General features: G+C 49.2%; 1 protein-coding gene across 1 annotated transcript in view; it reads left to right on the forward strand.

Moving 5' to 3' along the window:
- Positions 1–16,395, forward strand: part of PLXNA2 (plexin A2) — a 190,789-nt gene that overhangs the window by 120,665 nt on the left and 53,729 nt on the right. Inside the window, exons 8-11 of the mRNA XM_065889436.1 lie at positions 907–1,021; positions 9,569–9,769; positions 11,443–11,539; positions 15,201–15,391. Of these exons, the coding sequence (XP_065745508.1) occupies positions 907–1,021; positions 9,569–9,769; positions 11,443–11,539; positions 15,201–15,391 (604 nt within the window). The remainder of the gene's footprint in view (positions 1–906; positions 1,022–9,568; positions 9,770–11,442; positions 11,540–15,200; positions 15,392–16,395) is intronic.

The raw sequence follows: 16,395 nt of genomic DNA on the forward strand, positions 1-16,395 counted from the left end.
ATCATTTAATACCGTTTACTCCCCCAAAACTCAGAAACACAGGTGGTATGAACCAATCATTAACACTCCAATGTGATTTAAGAGCTTGAAATAACAGGTGATTTAAGCACTTAAAAATAATACATTTAGCATTGTTAATACTTTTCCAAATCACGTCCTATACGTTATCTCGTTTGACACGAAACACCCCATGGAGTGGACAGGAAAGTCTTAGTACAGACAGATGAAGAAATTCCGAGTCAGAAGGTAAAGTGCTTACTCAGGGTGACCTCAGTGGCAGTGGCAGAGGCAAAACTGCAACCAGATCTGCCCAATTTCTATCCCTGTGCTCTTTGGGCGATTCTGTCTTTATTTTTTTTATTTTTTTATACAGCAGGTTCTTGTTAGTTATCTGTTTTATACATATTAGTGTATATATGTCAACCCCAATCTCCCAATTCATCCCACCCCCACGATTCTGTCTTATAAGTGATGGTATGCTGCCAAATGTTTAACCATCAGAAATCAGGGGGAAAACTTATTATATGGCATTTTCCAATTTCTATGGCATAAATACTCCCTCCATGGCTAATTTCCAGCTGCTATCATGATGCCAACCGCTTGTAAAATTCCTGAAAATATCAATAATTGGCTATCATGAGCTGATACAGACCAGCTCTAGCATACCACTGGTTTCTAAGTTACATTATTCCCGCTCTGAACACATTTTTCTCTCAATTTTCTGGTCCCGTGAACACCTTAGAGGGATAAGCCACCATTCCCAGGGCTGGGGATGCCCCACCAATCTACCCCTCCGAGAGTGAGACTAGGATAACAGACTTCCATCATGACACATGGGCTACCAGGCACCCTTACCTTCCCTGTCTGCTGCCTTCTCTTTGCCTCTTACTGTTTCTATCCTTGCAGGTGCCTGTCTTGCGTCAACAGCGCCTTCCGCTGCCATTGGTGCAAATACCGAAACCTCTGTACTCATGACCCCACCACCTGCTCCTTCCAGGAGGGCCGGATCAACATTTCAGAGGTAAGCATAGCTCACCCTGGCACAACAGCAGCCCCAGTGAATCTGAGTGGTCCTCCTTTTTCAGATGGTCTGTCCAACAGCGTGGCCATCTCCTTGCCATGGTCCATGTTGGTCTTCCTCCCAGAGATGTTAGAAAGCCCTGGTATTATAGAGCTAAAAAAAGTGGCAGCAAATACCCCAGAGAAGGAGAAGTGTGCCAGATTAGCTAGACTCCTAAGATTGTGTGCATTCAAAAGCTTGAGGGGACCTGAGGGTTGAGACTGAAAGTTTAGAGGAAATATATCCAACCGAACAGGCCCCATGGTCTAGAAGAGTGTAGTGAATGGCGTTTGTTCTCTGAGTCTAAGCCCTTTGCTTGGCTGCAGACATCGTCTAGTTCAATAGAGCATTCACTCTTAGCCACTCTTTCATGCCAACCTCCCTTCCTAGTCTAAAATTCAGTGATTCTTTGACTCTGGTGTATGACTGTGTGGGTGGCCTTACAGAAGAGAGAGGCAGTCAGCTGGTGAAAAGAACCAGGCCTTGCTAAAAGTCCCATTTTCTTGTGTAGTTGAAGTGCCATCCCTAAGGCCAGACCCACTTTTGTCATCAACACAGGGCAATATCAGATTTCTTCTCTTTCCAATGAATATCACACCCAATGATATTTCCTTGAGGTTGACTTTCTTACAAATTCATAGCAGGCCTTAGGACAACGAAGCCTGCTGGGTCAGTGTCTAATGTTTTTCATGCCCCAGAGTGACCAGTAGGTGAGTTTGAACAACTATGGAGACCTTATGTATTCCCACAAATGCACATATGTATAAATGTACATTCACCTCTCGTTCCACCTTTTATTTTTTTTTTTTTTATTTTTTTTATTTTTTATTTTTTTTCTGTATGCGGGCCTCTCACTGTTGTGGCCTCTCCCGTTGCAGAGCACAGGCTCCGGACACGCAGGCTCAGCGGCCATGGCTCACGAGCCTAGCCGCTCCGCAGCATGTGGGATCATCCGAGACCAGGGCACGAACCCGTGTCCCCTGCATTGGCAGGCGGACTCTCAACCACTGCGCCACCAGGGAAGCCCTCGTTCCACCTTTTAGAAAATCCGCAAATGTAAATAAGTGACAGTGTGGCATTTTGCAAATACTGCTACGGCCTTTATATGTCTCCCTCTTGCACTAGGCTACAGGCTCCTTAAAGGCAAGGGTTACATATTATCTTTAAATCCTCAGTGCCTTTTTCAGTGAAAGTCTGTAGCATGCATGCATGAAAGCGTAGAGGAACCAATGACCACTTTACCCAAATGCCATTAATAGGAAGTGTTCCTTGGAGCTACTTGTCTAAGATTTCAAGAAATAGAGTCTTTTCTGTCTCCTAATCTGGGTAGAAGTACTGGTTGCTTCCATGCATAAACACGAGAAAGTAAGCCTTGATATACATGTCAGCATGATGTACAATTTAAATACCTTATAATTTTATTTGTCAATTATACCTCAGTAAAGCTACATTAAAAAAAATTTTTAATTTAAGAAGAAAGTAGACCTTGAAAGGTTTCCCAGACACACACACACACGCACACGCACACACACACACACGTGACCATGAATTCTTTTGAGCTCCCGAAACAATATGTGTTACATTCAGCCAGACAAAATGGAGTTTGCCTGTCTTGAATGAGAGACACACAGATGGTGCCCACAGGCGGTATTTAAGGCAGACCCAACCACAGATGCCTCAGCAGGATGGAACCAGTTACCTAGTGCCCTGAAAACCTTTCAAGGAAGGCTTTTCCTCTGGCCCGTCTGTATGCTTCGATGTAGCTGACCAGAAAGCGCCACCCTGGTCTTAGTGGGCACCGGAAATTAACCCCAGCCCTGGGATTCTGCTTGCAGGCCAATCTTCTTACCCAGAGGAAAGGACCCATGCATGAGCCGAGGGTATGGTAGGAGAGGGTATGGTGTGCTTCACTTTCATCTGGCTGCCGGGCTCCCCCGGGCAAAGAGAAACCCGAAGCCAAGCCTGACAGGACCCAACGGGCAGCTGGAGTGAGGGCAGGAGAGGTGTCAGACCGAGCGAGACCAGTAACTCTGCCCCGTGTGGAGGCCGAAGGGCTGAGGCCCAGAGGCTAATTGAAATCATGCCGCCTCCCTCTCGCCCTTTAGAAGTCACCGGAACACAGCTCCCTCTCAGCCACGGGTGACTCAAGAATTCCAGAGGACTGGGCCTGGGAGAAGCTGTTGCCATCCCAAGTCAGAATTAAATTAATACTGAAAGAGCCCTGCGGGGAAAATCAGAGGCTTCCCATCTCCTTTTTCATTTCCTCCCTTAACGTCTGTTCCTTGAGGTGAGAGAGATGCCTTTGTCTCCGTCACCTCCCCCTCGCCCTGCTGACATGCACTAGCCAGCAGGGCCCCAGAGACTGGGTGTGGGTGAGGGTGCTCTGGGGCTCCTGAGTTTACTCAGGAAAGGAAATAGGGCGCAACTTCCGAGGAGGTTGCCAGGGCCACAGCCACTCCCGTGTCCTTTCTCAGCAAACAGCTCCCAGACCCCACTCTGTCCTGTCCAAAGCTCTGCTTTGGGGGGGAGCCCCGTTCCTGAAAATGTGGGGAACAGCAAAGGTGCATATGGCCGGCTCGAGTGAGGTTCCCCTTACTCAGTTAAGAGTCCTGCCTATGTCCTCAGGTTCTTCTGGGGACTGGAAATCCCTTAGGTGCCTCTTTGGGGCTCCTAGAATATCTCTTTTCCACTTCCAGTAAGGGCCCCCCAACTTTGAATCAAAATTTTACATCTGTCTTCTTCCTAGAAACAATGTATAACTGATTAGCTCCATTGATGTGTATAGTAACATTAATGTATCACACATTTGCATTTCTCTCACGTGTGACAGGAGGGTGGGGGATGGGGGACCAGTGGCATCAGCATCGCTTGGGAACTTGTTAGAAATTCAAATTCTTGGGCCTCATCCCAGATTAGGCTGAAGATTGAGAACCACTGACATATGGCATCTCAGTTGATTCTCACAACAGACCTTCAGTTTCACATAATTCATATTTGACAGATGTAGTAACCAAGATGCTAAAAACTGGGGGTTTTGCCCAAGGCTACAGAGAACTCAGGCATCCAAAAAGGCAGAGTACAAGATGCTTTCTCCAGAAAATCAGAACTTGTCCGCTTGTCTATTTCCATGGTCGCAGCCACACTTGTGGGTCTAACCTCAACCTAGCCCTGCACCGTTGGTCATGAGGGACCCTCACAAATCCATCCCCACAGATGCAGAAATTGCCCATGGAATACAGGTCAGTAGTGCTACTTCCAGATACAAAGGCAACCGGGACATGAGGTGAATCTGCCTACTTCTTTCCAGAGGGCTGATGGTCCAATCCCACACTCAGTCCCGATAACCAAGAACCACTGTGCTAGAGTGAATGCAATTCAAAATAAAAGTATTAGTAGCTAACATTTTTTGAGTGCTTATTATATATACAACATTATACATGCACATTTTTATCTCATTTAATTTTAACTACTCTATGAAGAGGATTCTATTATAGATGAATAAGTTGATAAGTTTAAACCATTTTCCTACGATCCTCACATAAATGCAGAAGTCATGATTCAATGTTCCCAAGCTGGTTCTAAGGATGTTGAAGTCCTCCGATCCTGTGTTCACGTACACACGCGAGAAGTATGCAGTAGTAATGTCAACATGGTTAACCCAGTTTATCACCACTTACAACAGACCTTCATGTCCCTCTTGCCTGCGGTCTAGGGTTGTCAGGTATCACAGGCCCCATTTTATAGATGAGGAAGCTGAATTTCAATTGAACCGTCTCTTGAGCTCTTTTAAGGTAACGAGCCAAACCTTTCCCCCACTCAGAGCACAGCAGATCTCTGAAGGGGTCCCAGAAATCTGGGCCTCCCTGGACCGGATCAAGCTGTGACATGGTGTTTGCAAGTGGGTGTACGCAGGAGTATGTATGGCTTTCAGCTTTAGAAGCTCATCTCCCTCCATGGCTAAGCCAGGCCTTGTGAGATGTAGATACACATATCTTCTTTACGCCCTGTCCCAGAGGAAAGATAGAACCAAATAAATCCGATTAGCTTCCCAGGATGCTGGCTGCTCTGTCTCTTTGAAGTCCAGCTGGTGAAGATAATGTCATTTCCACATGGGAGAAGTCGTTTCTGAGGGCTGAAGGGTCCCCAGCGCTCAAAGCTGGAGAAGCACAGCTAAACAGGGTGGGTCACGTGGCCCAAAGGTCCGTACACAGGGCTGCTGTGCCAGGGTCCTGCCCTCCCTCCCGTCGTGTCTCCTCCTCCGCAGCTCACCCCTCCCCTGGGATGTTCCCCAACAGGACATCTGCTCATCTCGATAGAAACTCAGATTGCTGCCAAGGAGGGCCGTCCTGCTGCCAGTTAGCCTAGAGGCAGAAGGCGGAGTAAAATGACCTACCGAGGTCATTCAGGAGACTGGGCGGGTCTGCGGAAGCAATGGAGATTCTAACAATGCTCACAACAGTCTTCACATGCTGCAGAAGAAGCCTACCATGATTATTTGTTCTCTTGTTCTTAGGACAGGAACTGTGTGCATGCGTGTGTGTGCTCACAGAAGCAAACAGCTTGGAAGTGGCCTTATTGTATCTAATGAAACCCATCACCTTCCTAAAGCCCCAGAGGTATCGAAGTTCCAACAGCTTGGCAATGTTCAGGCTGCCGGCTCTCCTGCACCTGCCTTCAGCCCTCACCACTGCCATTCCACCTAAGACTCGCTGCTCCCTCAAGATATTCACCAGAACAATCTCACAACCCAAAGAGTCTGTATATCCCTGTATTTCCTAAGGAGAAGAGAGTGTACCTGGGCACCAGCCGTGTCTTCCCTTTGCCCTAAAGAAGGGAAGGAAGGATGCTATTCCATCTGGCCTGAGAGAAACAGACAAAAAACAAACAAAGCCTAAGACATCCTTTTCTCCTGGGGCAATCTTGGAAGACTGTTTAGGCATTTGGAAAGCCCCTAATCATCATCCTTCAATTTAGTCCCCAAAAGTCCGAAAGTCTGACCATGGGAATTTTTTCTAAAATTGTAGAATCTCTTTAAAAAACTCATAAAAGTACTCATAAAGTCTCCTTATGATTCTCCAACTTCCAGGCTGGACCAGACAGCACAGCCCAAAGGATGAGGGTGTGTGGTGGGTGTGTATTTGTGTATATACACATGCAGACATATATTTTTTGTCATAATTAAAAGGATTCTACAATCTTGTTTACTAACCTAAGACATTGTACTCCCAAAAGTACATCTTTAAGACTCTGCTCATGAAATTTGAATTTGTTCTCTGAGCTCATTAGAGATGAAAAAACAACTGGTCACCCTTTACAATACATCAACTAGTTCTTTTTTTTTTAATTTTTGAAACTGCCTCAGTTTTAATTTCTAATACAGTAAACAAAAGTTCTTGAGGTCCTTAACAATATTTTTCTTAATAGTTTTTTTAAACAAATTTGTTTATTTTATGTATTTATTTTTGGTTGCGTTGGGTCTTCGTTGCTGCGCGCGGGCTTTCTCTAGTTGCGGCGAGCAGGGGCTACTCTTCGTTGCGGTGCGCGGGCCTCTCACTGCGGTGGCCCCCACCCCCACCCCCCTGTTGCAGAACACGGGCTCTAGGCGTGCGGGCTCAGTAGTTGTGGCTCTCGGGCTCTAGAGCACAAGCCCAGCAGCCGTGGCACACAGGCTTTGTTGCTCTGCGGCATGTGACATCTTCCCGGACCATGGCTCGAACCTGTGTCCCCTCCTTGGTGCATCTGTCCTCATCTGTCGGTGAACAGAAGCCACTGAGTGAGTACCACGTGCATACCCCAAAACAGCACGCAACGCTGTCCTGGCTGCCCTCCGCGCCACCGCCGCCGTCCCGCAGGCTCCTGCCAAAACTTTTCCCGTTAATCCCCAGATCCCTATCAACTAGTTCTGATTCTGAATATCTATTCTCTCCCTCTCTCTCACAGGTATACATACACACATGCACACACACACAGACACACACTCATTATACCTCAGCCTTATTTCTAGTCTAAATTTAAATTCTAATTTTTTAGACTCAATGGGAGTTTTTTAGCCACTAACAGGAAATAGTATCTCCTTTTCAAAGGGAAGCCTGGGTTTCCCTAAAGTGGTGTTCATTTTTTTTTTTTTCTTGGCTAGAAATATATGAAAGACTGTCATGAGTGCCCGTGGGGATTGAAAGTAAAAGTGCAGTAAAGAGCAAGTTTACGAGTTGGCAGCTTGAGTGACTGACTTCTAAACAGGGACCCATCTGTTCTGGGGTTGCCTTATGCTCCTGTCTCCTGTGGAAAACTCACCTGCTTGATATCCTCACATGCAGTCACTGAGGGATGGCACCGTGACCCGTGAGGTTCCGCCTGACCCTCCTAGATAGGTTTCTGTGGGAAACTTCTCCTGGACCCAGCTTTTCATAAATCCTCAGGATTCCTTAATAGATGTAGATGTTCCAATTTAGTAATCCTGTGACTCCAGAAACAATGACCATTTCCGAGCCCAGCTTCGGGAATCAAACTCCTGCTCAAGTCTCTAGATGTTCAGAAGGCAGGACTTTACCTCATCTCTAAAAAAATCTAGGAAGTTGGAGCCAAATAGAAAGTTTGAGATCGTTTTGTCTGTTGCTTTATTTTCTTATTTTCCATTTACCCTCCCACGAGCAACGACTACATGTCAGGAGTTTGGATAAAGCCTGGGGATACGGAGGCAAATAAGATGCAGCCTAATCCTCAAGGCTCGCAGACCAATAAGGAAGACAAGTCAATGAGAAACTGCAATTCTGAGGGCTAAATGCGATCGGGGAGAGTATCCGTAACCCATCCTGAAGGCCAGTGCAGGGAAAGGGTCAGGGTTGGCTTTACAAAGTAGGAGCTGCAGCGTTGAGTTTGAAGGCTAATTAAGAGGTAATCAGGGCTTCCCTGGTGGCGCAGTGGTTGGGAGTCCACCTGCCGATGCAGGGGACGCGGGTTCGTGCCCCGGTCCGGGAAGATCCCACATGCCGCGGAGCGGCTGGGCCTGTGAGCCATGGCCGCTGAGCCTGCGCGTCCGGAGCCTGTGCTCCGCAACGGGAGGGGCCACAACAGTGAGAGGCCCGCGCAAAAGAAAAAAAAAAAAAAGAGGTAATCAGCTAAAGAGGGCTGAGTCAGGGGCCAGGAGGAAGATTCGGGGGGTGGAAGGGGAGTGTTTCTGGTGGAGAGAAAAGCATCTTCAAAGGATCAGAGTTTGATAAGTGAGAGAGATGGTCCCTCAGGACTAACCTTAAATTCCTCCGTGGTATGGCTGGACCACGATGCCCAAGAAACACAGGGTAAGGAGGCCGGGGCCAAATCATGAAGGGAAGGGCTTGCTCCTGTGGCCTCTGCCTAAGCCCACACTGAGCGAGAAGCCCGCGGCTAAGGCAGTCCATTGTTTCACATTCCTGTGGCACCAAAGGCTTCTTACCAGGGATGCCTCTGGCATTAGGAGAAGGACCATTTATTGTTCCAGACTGTCCCACACCTTGAGGAAGTTCAGCATCCTGCCCCACACCCGGCAGTAAATGCCAGTAGCGCCCTCTGCAGGGTAGCAACGTACCAACACCACCCCCCCCCTCCCCACACACACACCTTCCCAAAGGCTCCCTCTGAGAACCGGCACCACCACGGAGGGAAAGGGGACAGGGAAAGGGGTGACTTCAAGATGTTGCCCAGTTGATCCCCGAAGACAGGAAATGATTGCACATGGAGGAGGCTGTGTGTTCTCATTGCCAGAGGCCACTGGGCAGTGTCTTCCTGGAAAGGGAGAAAATGGGCAGGGGGTGGAACTGTCAAGAGGTGGTCATTTGACCTCTGGTGGAGAAGCAGCCTCTAGAAGAACTAAGGAACACCACTCTCCTCCTCACTTCCTCCCTCTCTCATGGTCCTTCCCACAACCCCTCCACACCAAGACTTTATTTTTTCTCTTTTGTTTCCCAAAGCGATATGGTCTTCATGCAAGGCTTGGTAATGAAGTGAGATAAAAAGCCAGAGCGAGTGTTTAGAGAGCGTTGCTGGGAGGGCTTGAGCCACCTCCTGGAAAGGCCACTCAATTGGCGCTGGGAAGCTGAGGCTGCCGATAACAGATCACCTTGGGCATGCACAGTGCAAGAGGAGCTGGGGGACAGATGAAACCCAGAGGTGGGGGGTCCAGGCTGGGGACAGGGACGCGTGGAGCATCTTTTATCCTGTGTCTCAGGAGATAAAATCCACAACCTGCCACACGGGGCTTGAAAATTAATTCCTAAATTGTAACACACACAGCAGATACAGGACAACTTGTGGGATGGAGATGATGATATCGAGGCCCGGGAGCTAAGAAATAGATTTAATATTCCCTGCTGACTCCATGTGCCCCTTAAATGAGGTACATCCTTGTGGGCAGCCCGCCTGGATGCAAGAGGCTATGACCTGGCATGGAAGGCCTGTCCACCACCCGGGCTTGGGGAGCAGGGAGGTATGAGCCAGGACAGACCGGACGGAGGCTCTCTGCTTGTTCCCCAGGACTGTCCCCAGCTGGTGCCCACGGAGGAGATCCTGATACCCGTCGGGGAAGTAAAACCAATCACCCTCAAGGCTCGAAACCTGCCCCAGCCTCAGTCCGGCCAGCGAGGCTATGAGTGCGTCCTCAACATACAGGGAGCCGTCCACCGGGTTCCCGCCCTGCGCTTCAACAGCTCCAGCGTCCAGTGCCAGAACAGCTCGGTAAGAGCACCAGGGCAGGGCTTTCTCTCACACCTGAGCCACGGCCTCAGCCTGACATGCCCCGGCTTCCAGAACCCTCCGGGTCCACAGGCTGACCCACGTCTCCAGTGACAGAGGAGTCTCCTGGCATAAGCTGAGAGCTTTGTGCCCTTTCTGAGTAGAAAGAGTACTTCTTGGCCTTTGGTGAAACTTCAGCCAACGCCAGTCACCTTGACCCCAAATCCTGTCCGCATTCAGGGAGTGGATCCGCTGGAGGGCAGGGCACCACGCGGGAGGAGAGCTACAGAAGAGATCAGCGCAAGTGGAAGTAGAGTGGCACGAGGGGAGGCGGGAAGGGAGGAGGAGGAAGCCGTGAACTCCAGGAGCAGCAAGGGTTAAACCAATCCTGAATGCCAGACAGAAAGCACGAGGTGTTTAATTATACTACTAGCCCAGAGAAGATCTTTTCATCTGCCAGCTCCCTGTCTCCCTGGGGGGTCAGCTGGGAGATGGGGGGGATGTGACAAAGGTGACAGAGGTGCTGAGGGAAGGTAATTCGCCTGGGAGAGATAAAGAGAATCTGGGCCTCTTATCAGGGAGCTGTCAGATTCCCGGTCATGGGCACTTGATGAAATTTGTAATCGGGTAGAAGGCCGCCAAGCACCCGGGGAAGGTGGGAGATGAGAAAGCAATGGAGCACAACAAAGGGAGGAAGGTGGCAGGAAGGACCCGAGTGACGGGCCCTGGGAGCTAAGTGGCCGGGCTGGGCAGTCCCCACAGAGGGGATTCCCACAGAGTCTCAGGGGCTGGGCCACCAGTGGGGCTGTTTCTGATGTGTCTGAGGGCTTGAGAGTCCTCTGTGGGATCAGCATGGGAGAAAGTCCACTCCCAGCTACAGCTTGGGGGCCTTAAATGGCAGAGCTGATCAGATCTGTGCCCAGAAAGCTCTGGGCACTTTCCCTAGTGAACTGTTGACCAAAGTAAAGCTCACGTGCAGAAAGAAAGGGCCACCACAGGGCCTGGCCAACCGACCGAGGCACCGCTGCGTGTTACGCACATGCTGTGCTCAGGGCTCTGTGGGATTTACAGAGCGGCATGTGGACTTTCTAAAGAGACTAGACTTCCATGTGAAAAGATGCAAAGCAGCTCCCGGGAAGTGCCTGGTTAAAGACAGAAACACCAGGGGATGGAGAGGTTGGGGAGGGCTGGGAGGAATGGCAGAGAAGACACCTGGGGAAGGTGAGTCTGAGCTAGACTAGGAGAGTAAAGGTGGTGAAGGGTGGAGGCTGTCGGGGGAGGGAAGAATTCTTAGGAGACGTGAACTGAACACATACAGAGAGGGGCTTGGGTGGGTGTGCTTGGAGACAAGTGCTTCAAAGATTCTGGAGGAGAAGTGGAAGAGAAGGTTGGAGAACTAAGCTTGGATGGGATTATAGGGGGTATTGAATGCCAACTAAGGGGTTTGAGCTGGATCCTGTTGGCATTAGTGACTAGCAGTCGGGGGGAAGACACCATAGGGATAATGTGAACGGTGCATGGGGTTCCTGTTTCTCCCTCTGGTCCTCTCTCAGCCCAGAGGGAACCGGAGTCCCTGGTTTCTTTTCTGGTCCCCTGAGATAGCAGCAGCATCCCCGCCCCGCCCCCCCCGTGATAAAAAGCCTCATGTGCGTGTACCTCTGCCCCTCTCCCCACAGTACCAGTACGACGGGATGGACGTGAGCAACCTGGCCGTGGACTTTGCCGTGGTGTGGAATGGCAATTTCATCATTGACAACCCTCAGGACCTGAAAGGTAAGCAGCTACTTCCAGGTAGAGTTTTTTTTTGTTTGTTTTTTTTGCGGTACGCGGGCCTCTCACTGTTGTAGCCTCTCCCGTTGCGGAGCACAGGCTCCGGACACACAGGCTCAGCGGCCATGGCTCACCGGACCAGCCGCTCCGCAGCATGTGGAATCTTCCCAGACCGGGGCACAAACCCGCGTCCCCTGCATCAGCAGGCGGACTCTCAACCACTGCGCCACCAGGGAAGCCCCCAGGTAGAGTTTTAATCTTTCCGTGACCCTGGGAAAAACTGGGGCTGGAAGGATCAGAGCCGGCCAGCTGCTGTGCCATGAATAATACACTCCCTCTGTCAGCGTAATTCTTCAGAGGATCCTAAAGCAACATTTGGCGCCATCAAAGCAGTCCTGTTGGGAACCCTGTTTTATTACAACCAGAGCATCCGCCGGGTGGCTGCCGGTTCATCACGTTTTCCTTTGGCTCCCGGAGACTTTGAAGTGTCTGTGGAACCTGACCAGGAGAGCAGCAGGCAGGAATGTCCTGCCAGTTTTCCTGGAAATGGAGATATTATTTACAATCAGGTTCTGGTTCCCCTGTCCTTGGTCCCAGTCACTGCACAAGGAAGGTTTGAAAGGCGGCTCCCCTGGTCCTGAGGTTGACGGGAGGGACCAGCTGGCTGACTCGAGGGCACAGCTGTTGCAAGGAAGCTCAGGAAGTAGCTGGGCTGATGCAGGAGGGGGTGTACCATGAGGCCACCTCATTCATGTCCTACACACCCATGTGCAGGCAGGCTGCCCCTAGTACAGCATTCCTCCCAGATCTCAAGAATGACAACAGTGACTCCAGTTTGATGAGCACTCTGGCTAGGCACTCACTAAGTGGTTTATTTGAGATTATTTTCCTAATCATCACAACAACTCTGAAGGGTATGTACCAGTATTATCCTCATTTTATAGATAAGGAAACTGAGACCCAAAGAAGTTAAGAGATGTACCAAGACTGTTCACTTTGGCAACATATACACTAAAATTGGAAGGATGCAGAGGTCATGACCCCTGCACAAAGATGCTGCAAACTCACAAAGCATCCCATGTTTTTAAGACAAAGACTGTGTAGTATAACTTATATGTGGAACCTGAAAAAAAACGTCCAGCTCACAGAAACAGAGTAGAAAAATGGTTGCCAGGGGTTTGAGGGGGTTGGAGAAATAGGGAGAGGTTGGTAACAGCGTACAAACTTCCAGCTATAAGATGAATAAGGTCTGAGGATCTAATGTATAACATGGTGGCTGTAGTTGGTAACACTGTATTACATAATTGAAACTTGCTAAGAGAGTAGAACTTAAATGTTCTTAACACATATATACGTATATATATATATATATATATATATATATATATATACATATACACACACACATATAGATATAGATATGGGGGTGATGGATGTGTTAATTAACTAGATGGGAGGAATCTTTTCACTTTTTGTATGTATGTCAAATCATCACAGTATACACTTCAAATATTGTACAATTTTTTTGTCAGTTGCATCTCAATGAAGTTGAAAAAAGAAAAAAAATGAACCAAGAGTCAAATAGTAAGAGCCAGGATTTGAACCAAAACAGTCTAATTCTGGAGTTCACATGCTTAACCACATCACTGTCCTCCCTCCCAGTGGCTCCAGCTATTGTGGGATGTGAAACCTCCTTCCCGTAGAACCCTATCACCGCCCCCCACCATGAGCCACATTCCACCACATTTCAAGTGGCTAGGGTTGTCACAAGCCTGTCCTTCAGCCCGAGGGTCACCCAATGGGCACAGAAAGAGGGACTGAGGCCACAGGAGGACCTGAAAGTGCTTCAGCATCTCTTCCAGATGCTACGGTCCCTGTCCCGGATGCTGCCATGAAAATCAGTGCTACTTAGGCTGGCAGACTTTTTCTATTTCCCCTCGTACCCAGGCCAAATTTTCTCAGTGCTAAGAGATAGACATTTCCCCTGCTGAGGATCTGGGCTTAGTTCCCAGAGGTTGCCTTTGCACCTGGAGCTTAGAGAAAAAACAGCCACATCCAAGCTGTGGCATCGGAACCCTCCCTTGTGGCGCCTGACAACTTTTAAGCAGCTCCTTGAATGCACAGGCCATGGCGATCTCACATTCACCTCCCACCCAGATCCCAGCTGTTCCTGGAGAGTATGCGCTGTGTTGGGTGGAGGAGGCCACAGTGCTTAAGGACGCGGATTCTAGAATCCAACAAACTGGGATTCGAATCCTGGCTCTTTCACCAATAGCTATGTGAACTCAGACTAATTACTGCTCCTCTCAATGTCCCAAGTTCATTATCTGGGAAATGGGGGAAAGGATGCCCACCTCTCAGGGTCACCATGAGGATCAAATGAGAAATTAGATGTGGACCATTTGCATATTAATAAATGCATAATGTGGATTTGTTCATTTTAAGATTCCCATTTCCTGCCCTCTACCATAAGAAGCCATAGGCATGAGGATGTTGCAGTATAGCCCCTGCAGCTGAGACTGAGGAATGCTTGGCAGAGCAGAGGAGTAGAATGGGGACGCATGGAAGAATAAAAAAATACCTCTACCCTGGGGCATGTACCTGAGCTCCAGAGGCGTGCCACCCAGGCCTGAGAGCTTACGTCTGCTTGACCAGAAGAGTTGAAAAATGACTTTCTAAGTATTCTGCTTCTGAAGAATTCTACTTGGGACTCTGAATTCAAAACTCCAGCAGACAACTACCAAGCCTCGGGCTCACAAAACAGTTCTGCCGACTGGCCTGTCTAGGGCTTCTACGTGGGTAGGAGACAAAAGCAAAAGCATTTGCGGACTCCAGAAGTGACCTGTTAAGTAGCCAGTTTGCCCTCTCTGGGGATATCCGCTCCATCCACAGGGCCATGAACAAGATGGCATCAACCATCTTTCCTTCTCAGCTCTGCCTCCACTCTGCCAGGCATGTGGCCTTTCTTGAAGCCCCAGCTGATGCCTCTCCCGGACCCACCCAGTCCCCTGTGTGCCTCTTTCCTCTCAGGACCTGCGTGCTAGCAGCACAGCGAGTTGTATCTGCAGAATCCCAGCTTGGGGCACTAACCTTAGTAAACTCCAAGAGTCATTACATCTCTCTTTGAGCTTCTTTTTTGCCCGAAATGGGGAAATCAGTCCTTACCTCTTTCAGCGAGGGCCGTATGTGGCAGAAAGAGAAGCAGCAGTGTAAGAATGTAGTTTGAGTTCAAAGAAAAGATAATAAGCGTGTACAGAACATCAGCTATGTTACAGGCACTGTGCTAAGCACTGAATATACAACATCTCATTCAAACCTCACAAAAAACAACGATTATCACCATGTTATAGAGTAGGTACTGAACGTTGAAAGAAGTTGAATTCTTGGTCACATTGCTAGGAAGTGGTGAAGCCACAATTAAAGCCCTGATCCAATTTAATCTAGAGCCAGAACTCTTAGATAATATTTTCTTGTAGTGCCTTTAAATGACTGCTAAGAGGCTCCATTTATTATTAATTTCCCATCAATTATTCCTGCGAGGATAATGATGATCATGGGTGTTATCCATGGATGGGGGGCGGTTTCTATCACGCCTGCAAGAAGCGGGTAAATTGTGAGGCGTCCTCTCCAACCCCATCTGTGACTGCCCCCCCTCTCTTTGCAGTCCACCTCTACAAGTGCGCAGCCCAACGGGAGAGCTGTGGCCTCTGCCTCAAGGCCGACCGGAAGTTCGAGTGTGGCTGGTGCAGCGGTGAGCGCAGGTGCACCCTCCAGCAGCACTGTAGCAGCCCCTCCAGCCCCTGGCTTGACTGGTCCAGCCACAATGTTAAGTGCTCCAACCCCCAAATCACCGAGGTGAGTCCCCCAGTTTCCCAGAGTGGGATGGGATGGCTGGGAGCTGACCCCAAGGCAGTGGGAGTTGAGCCTTTACGGAAGAATTCCTGGCATAGAGTGAGTTTAATGTGAGGGTGTGTAAAGCCTCTCACGGGTGTCTCAATGGCCTGTGTCCAGGCGTAAATGCCAAGCGTGTGGAAGTGTGTCCTCACGCCCGTGCACGAATGTGCGTGCCCGTCGGTGGGCACCGAGAAGGCACAGCCAGTGCAGCCTCCCTGCCAGGCTGGCTGAGCCAGGTGGGGATGAGAAATCAGCTGCATGGCGGGTGAACGTTTCAGAAAACAGGTTTAGCTTTTCTCAGCAGAAATGCGCTTTCGGGAGCTGCAGTTAGCTCAGAGTTGCAAAGCTGAAAACGGAGGAAGAAAGTGAAGGCAGGCACTGCATTAGCCACCGTGCCAGTTCCCGGGGTTTACGCTGGGTCCCAATTTGTTTGTGCATTTTAATGGAAAGAAATAGGTAATTAGCGACCCTGGAAAAAATGATGTTTCCTGAATAGTCAATTGCAAAGGAAGATGAATAGGTAATGTGAATGAACATGCAGCTGCTTGGAGTCTGAATGGCTGGGGAGAGGAATAGTTGTATTTAACTTCGGTTGCAATATGTGCTCATCACCCTCCGGTTCTCCCTATTCACCGACTGTCACCTGTGCTTTGAAACGAATTGCATGTTCCTTATGGTGACTAGGAATATCGGCCAGGGCAAGTACCACTGTTATTTGCACGTTTAAGGAAATAGGAGGGGGTAATTCCCTGGTGGTTCAGTGGTTAAGACTCGGGCTTTCACTGGTTCGATCCCTAGTCAGGGAACTAAGATCCCACAAGCCATGCAGTTTGGCCAAAAAATTTAAAAAAAAAAAAAAAAGCAGAAGGGGCTGCTCCTTTTCTACCTCTTCCCTGAGCAGATGCACTGTCCCTTTCCCTGCCCTCAGACAGCTAGCTCCCTGAGCAGCTCAGGGCTCCATGCCT

Source organism: Phocoena phocoena, chromosome 1 (genome assembly GCF_963924675.1).
Source record: "Phocoena phocoena chromosome 1, mPhoPho1.1, whole genome shotgun sequence".
NCBI classification, from domain to species: Eukaryota; Metazoa; Chordata; class Mammalia; order Artiodactyla; family Phocoenidae; genus Phocoena; species Phocoena phocoena.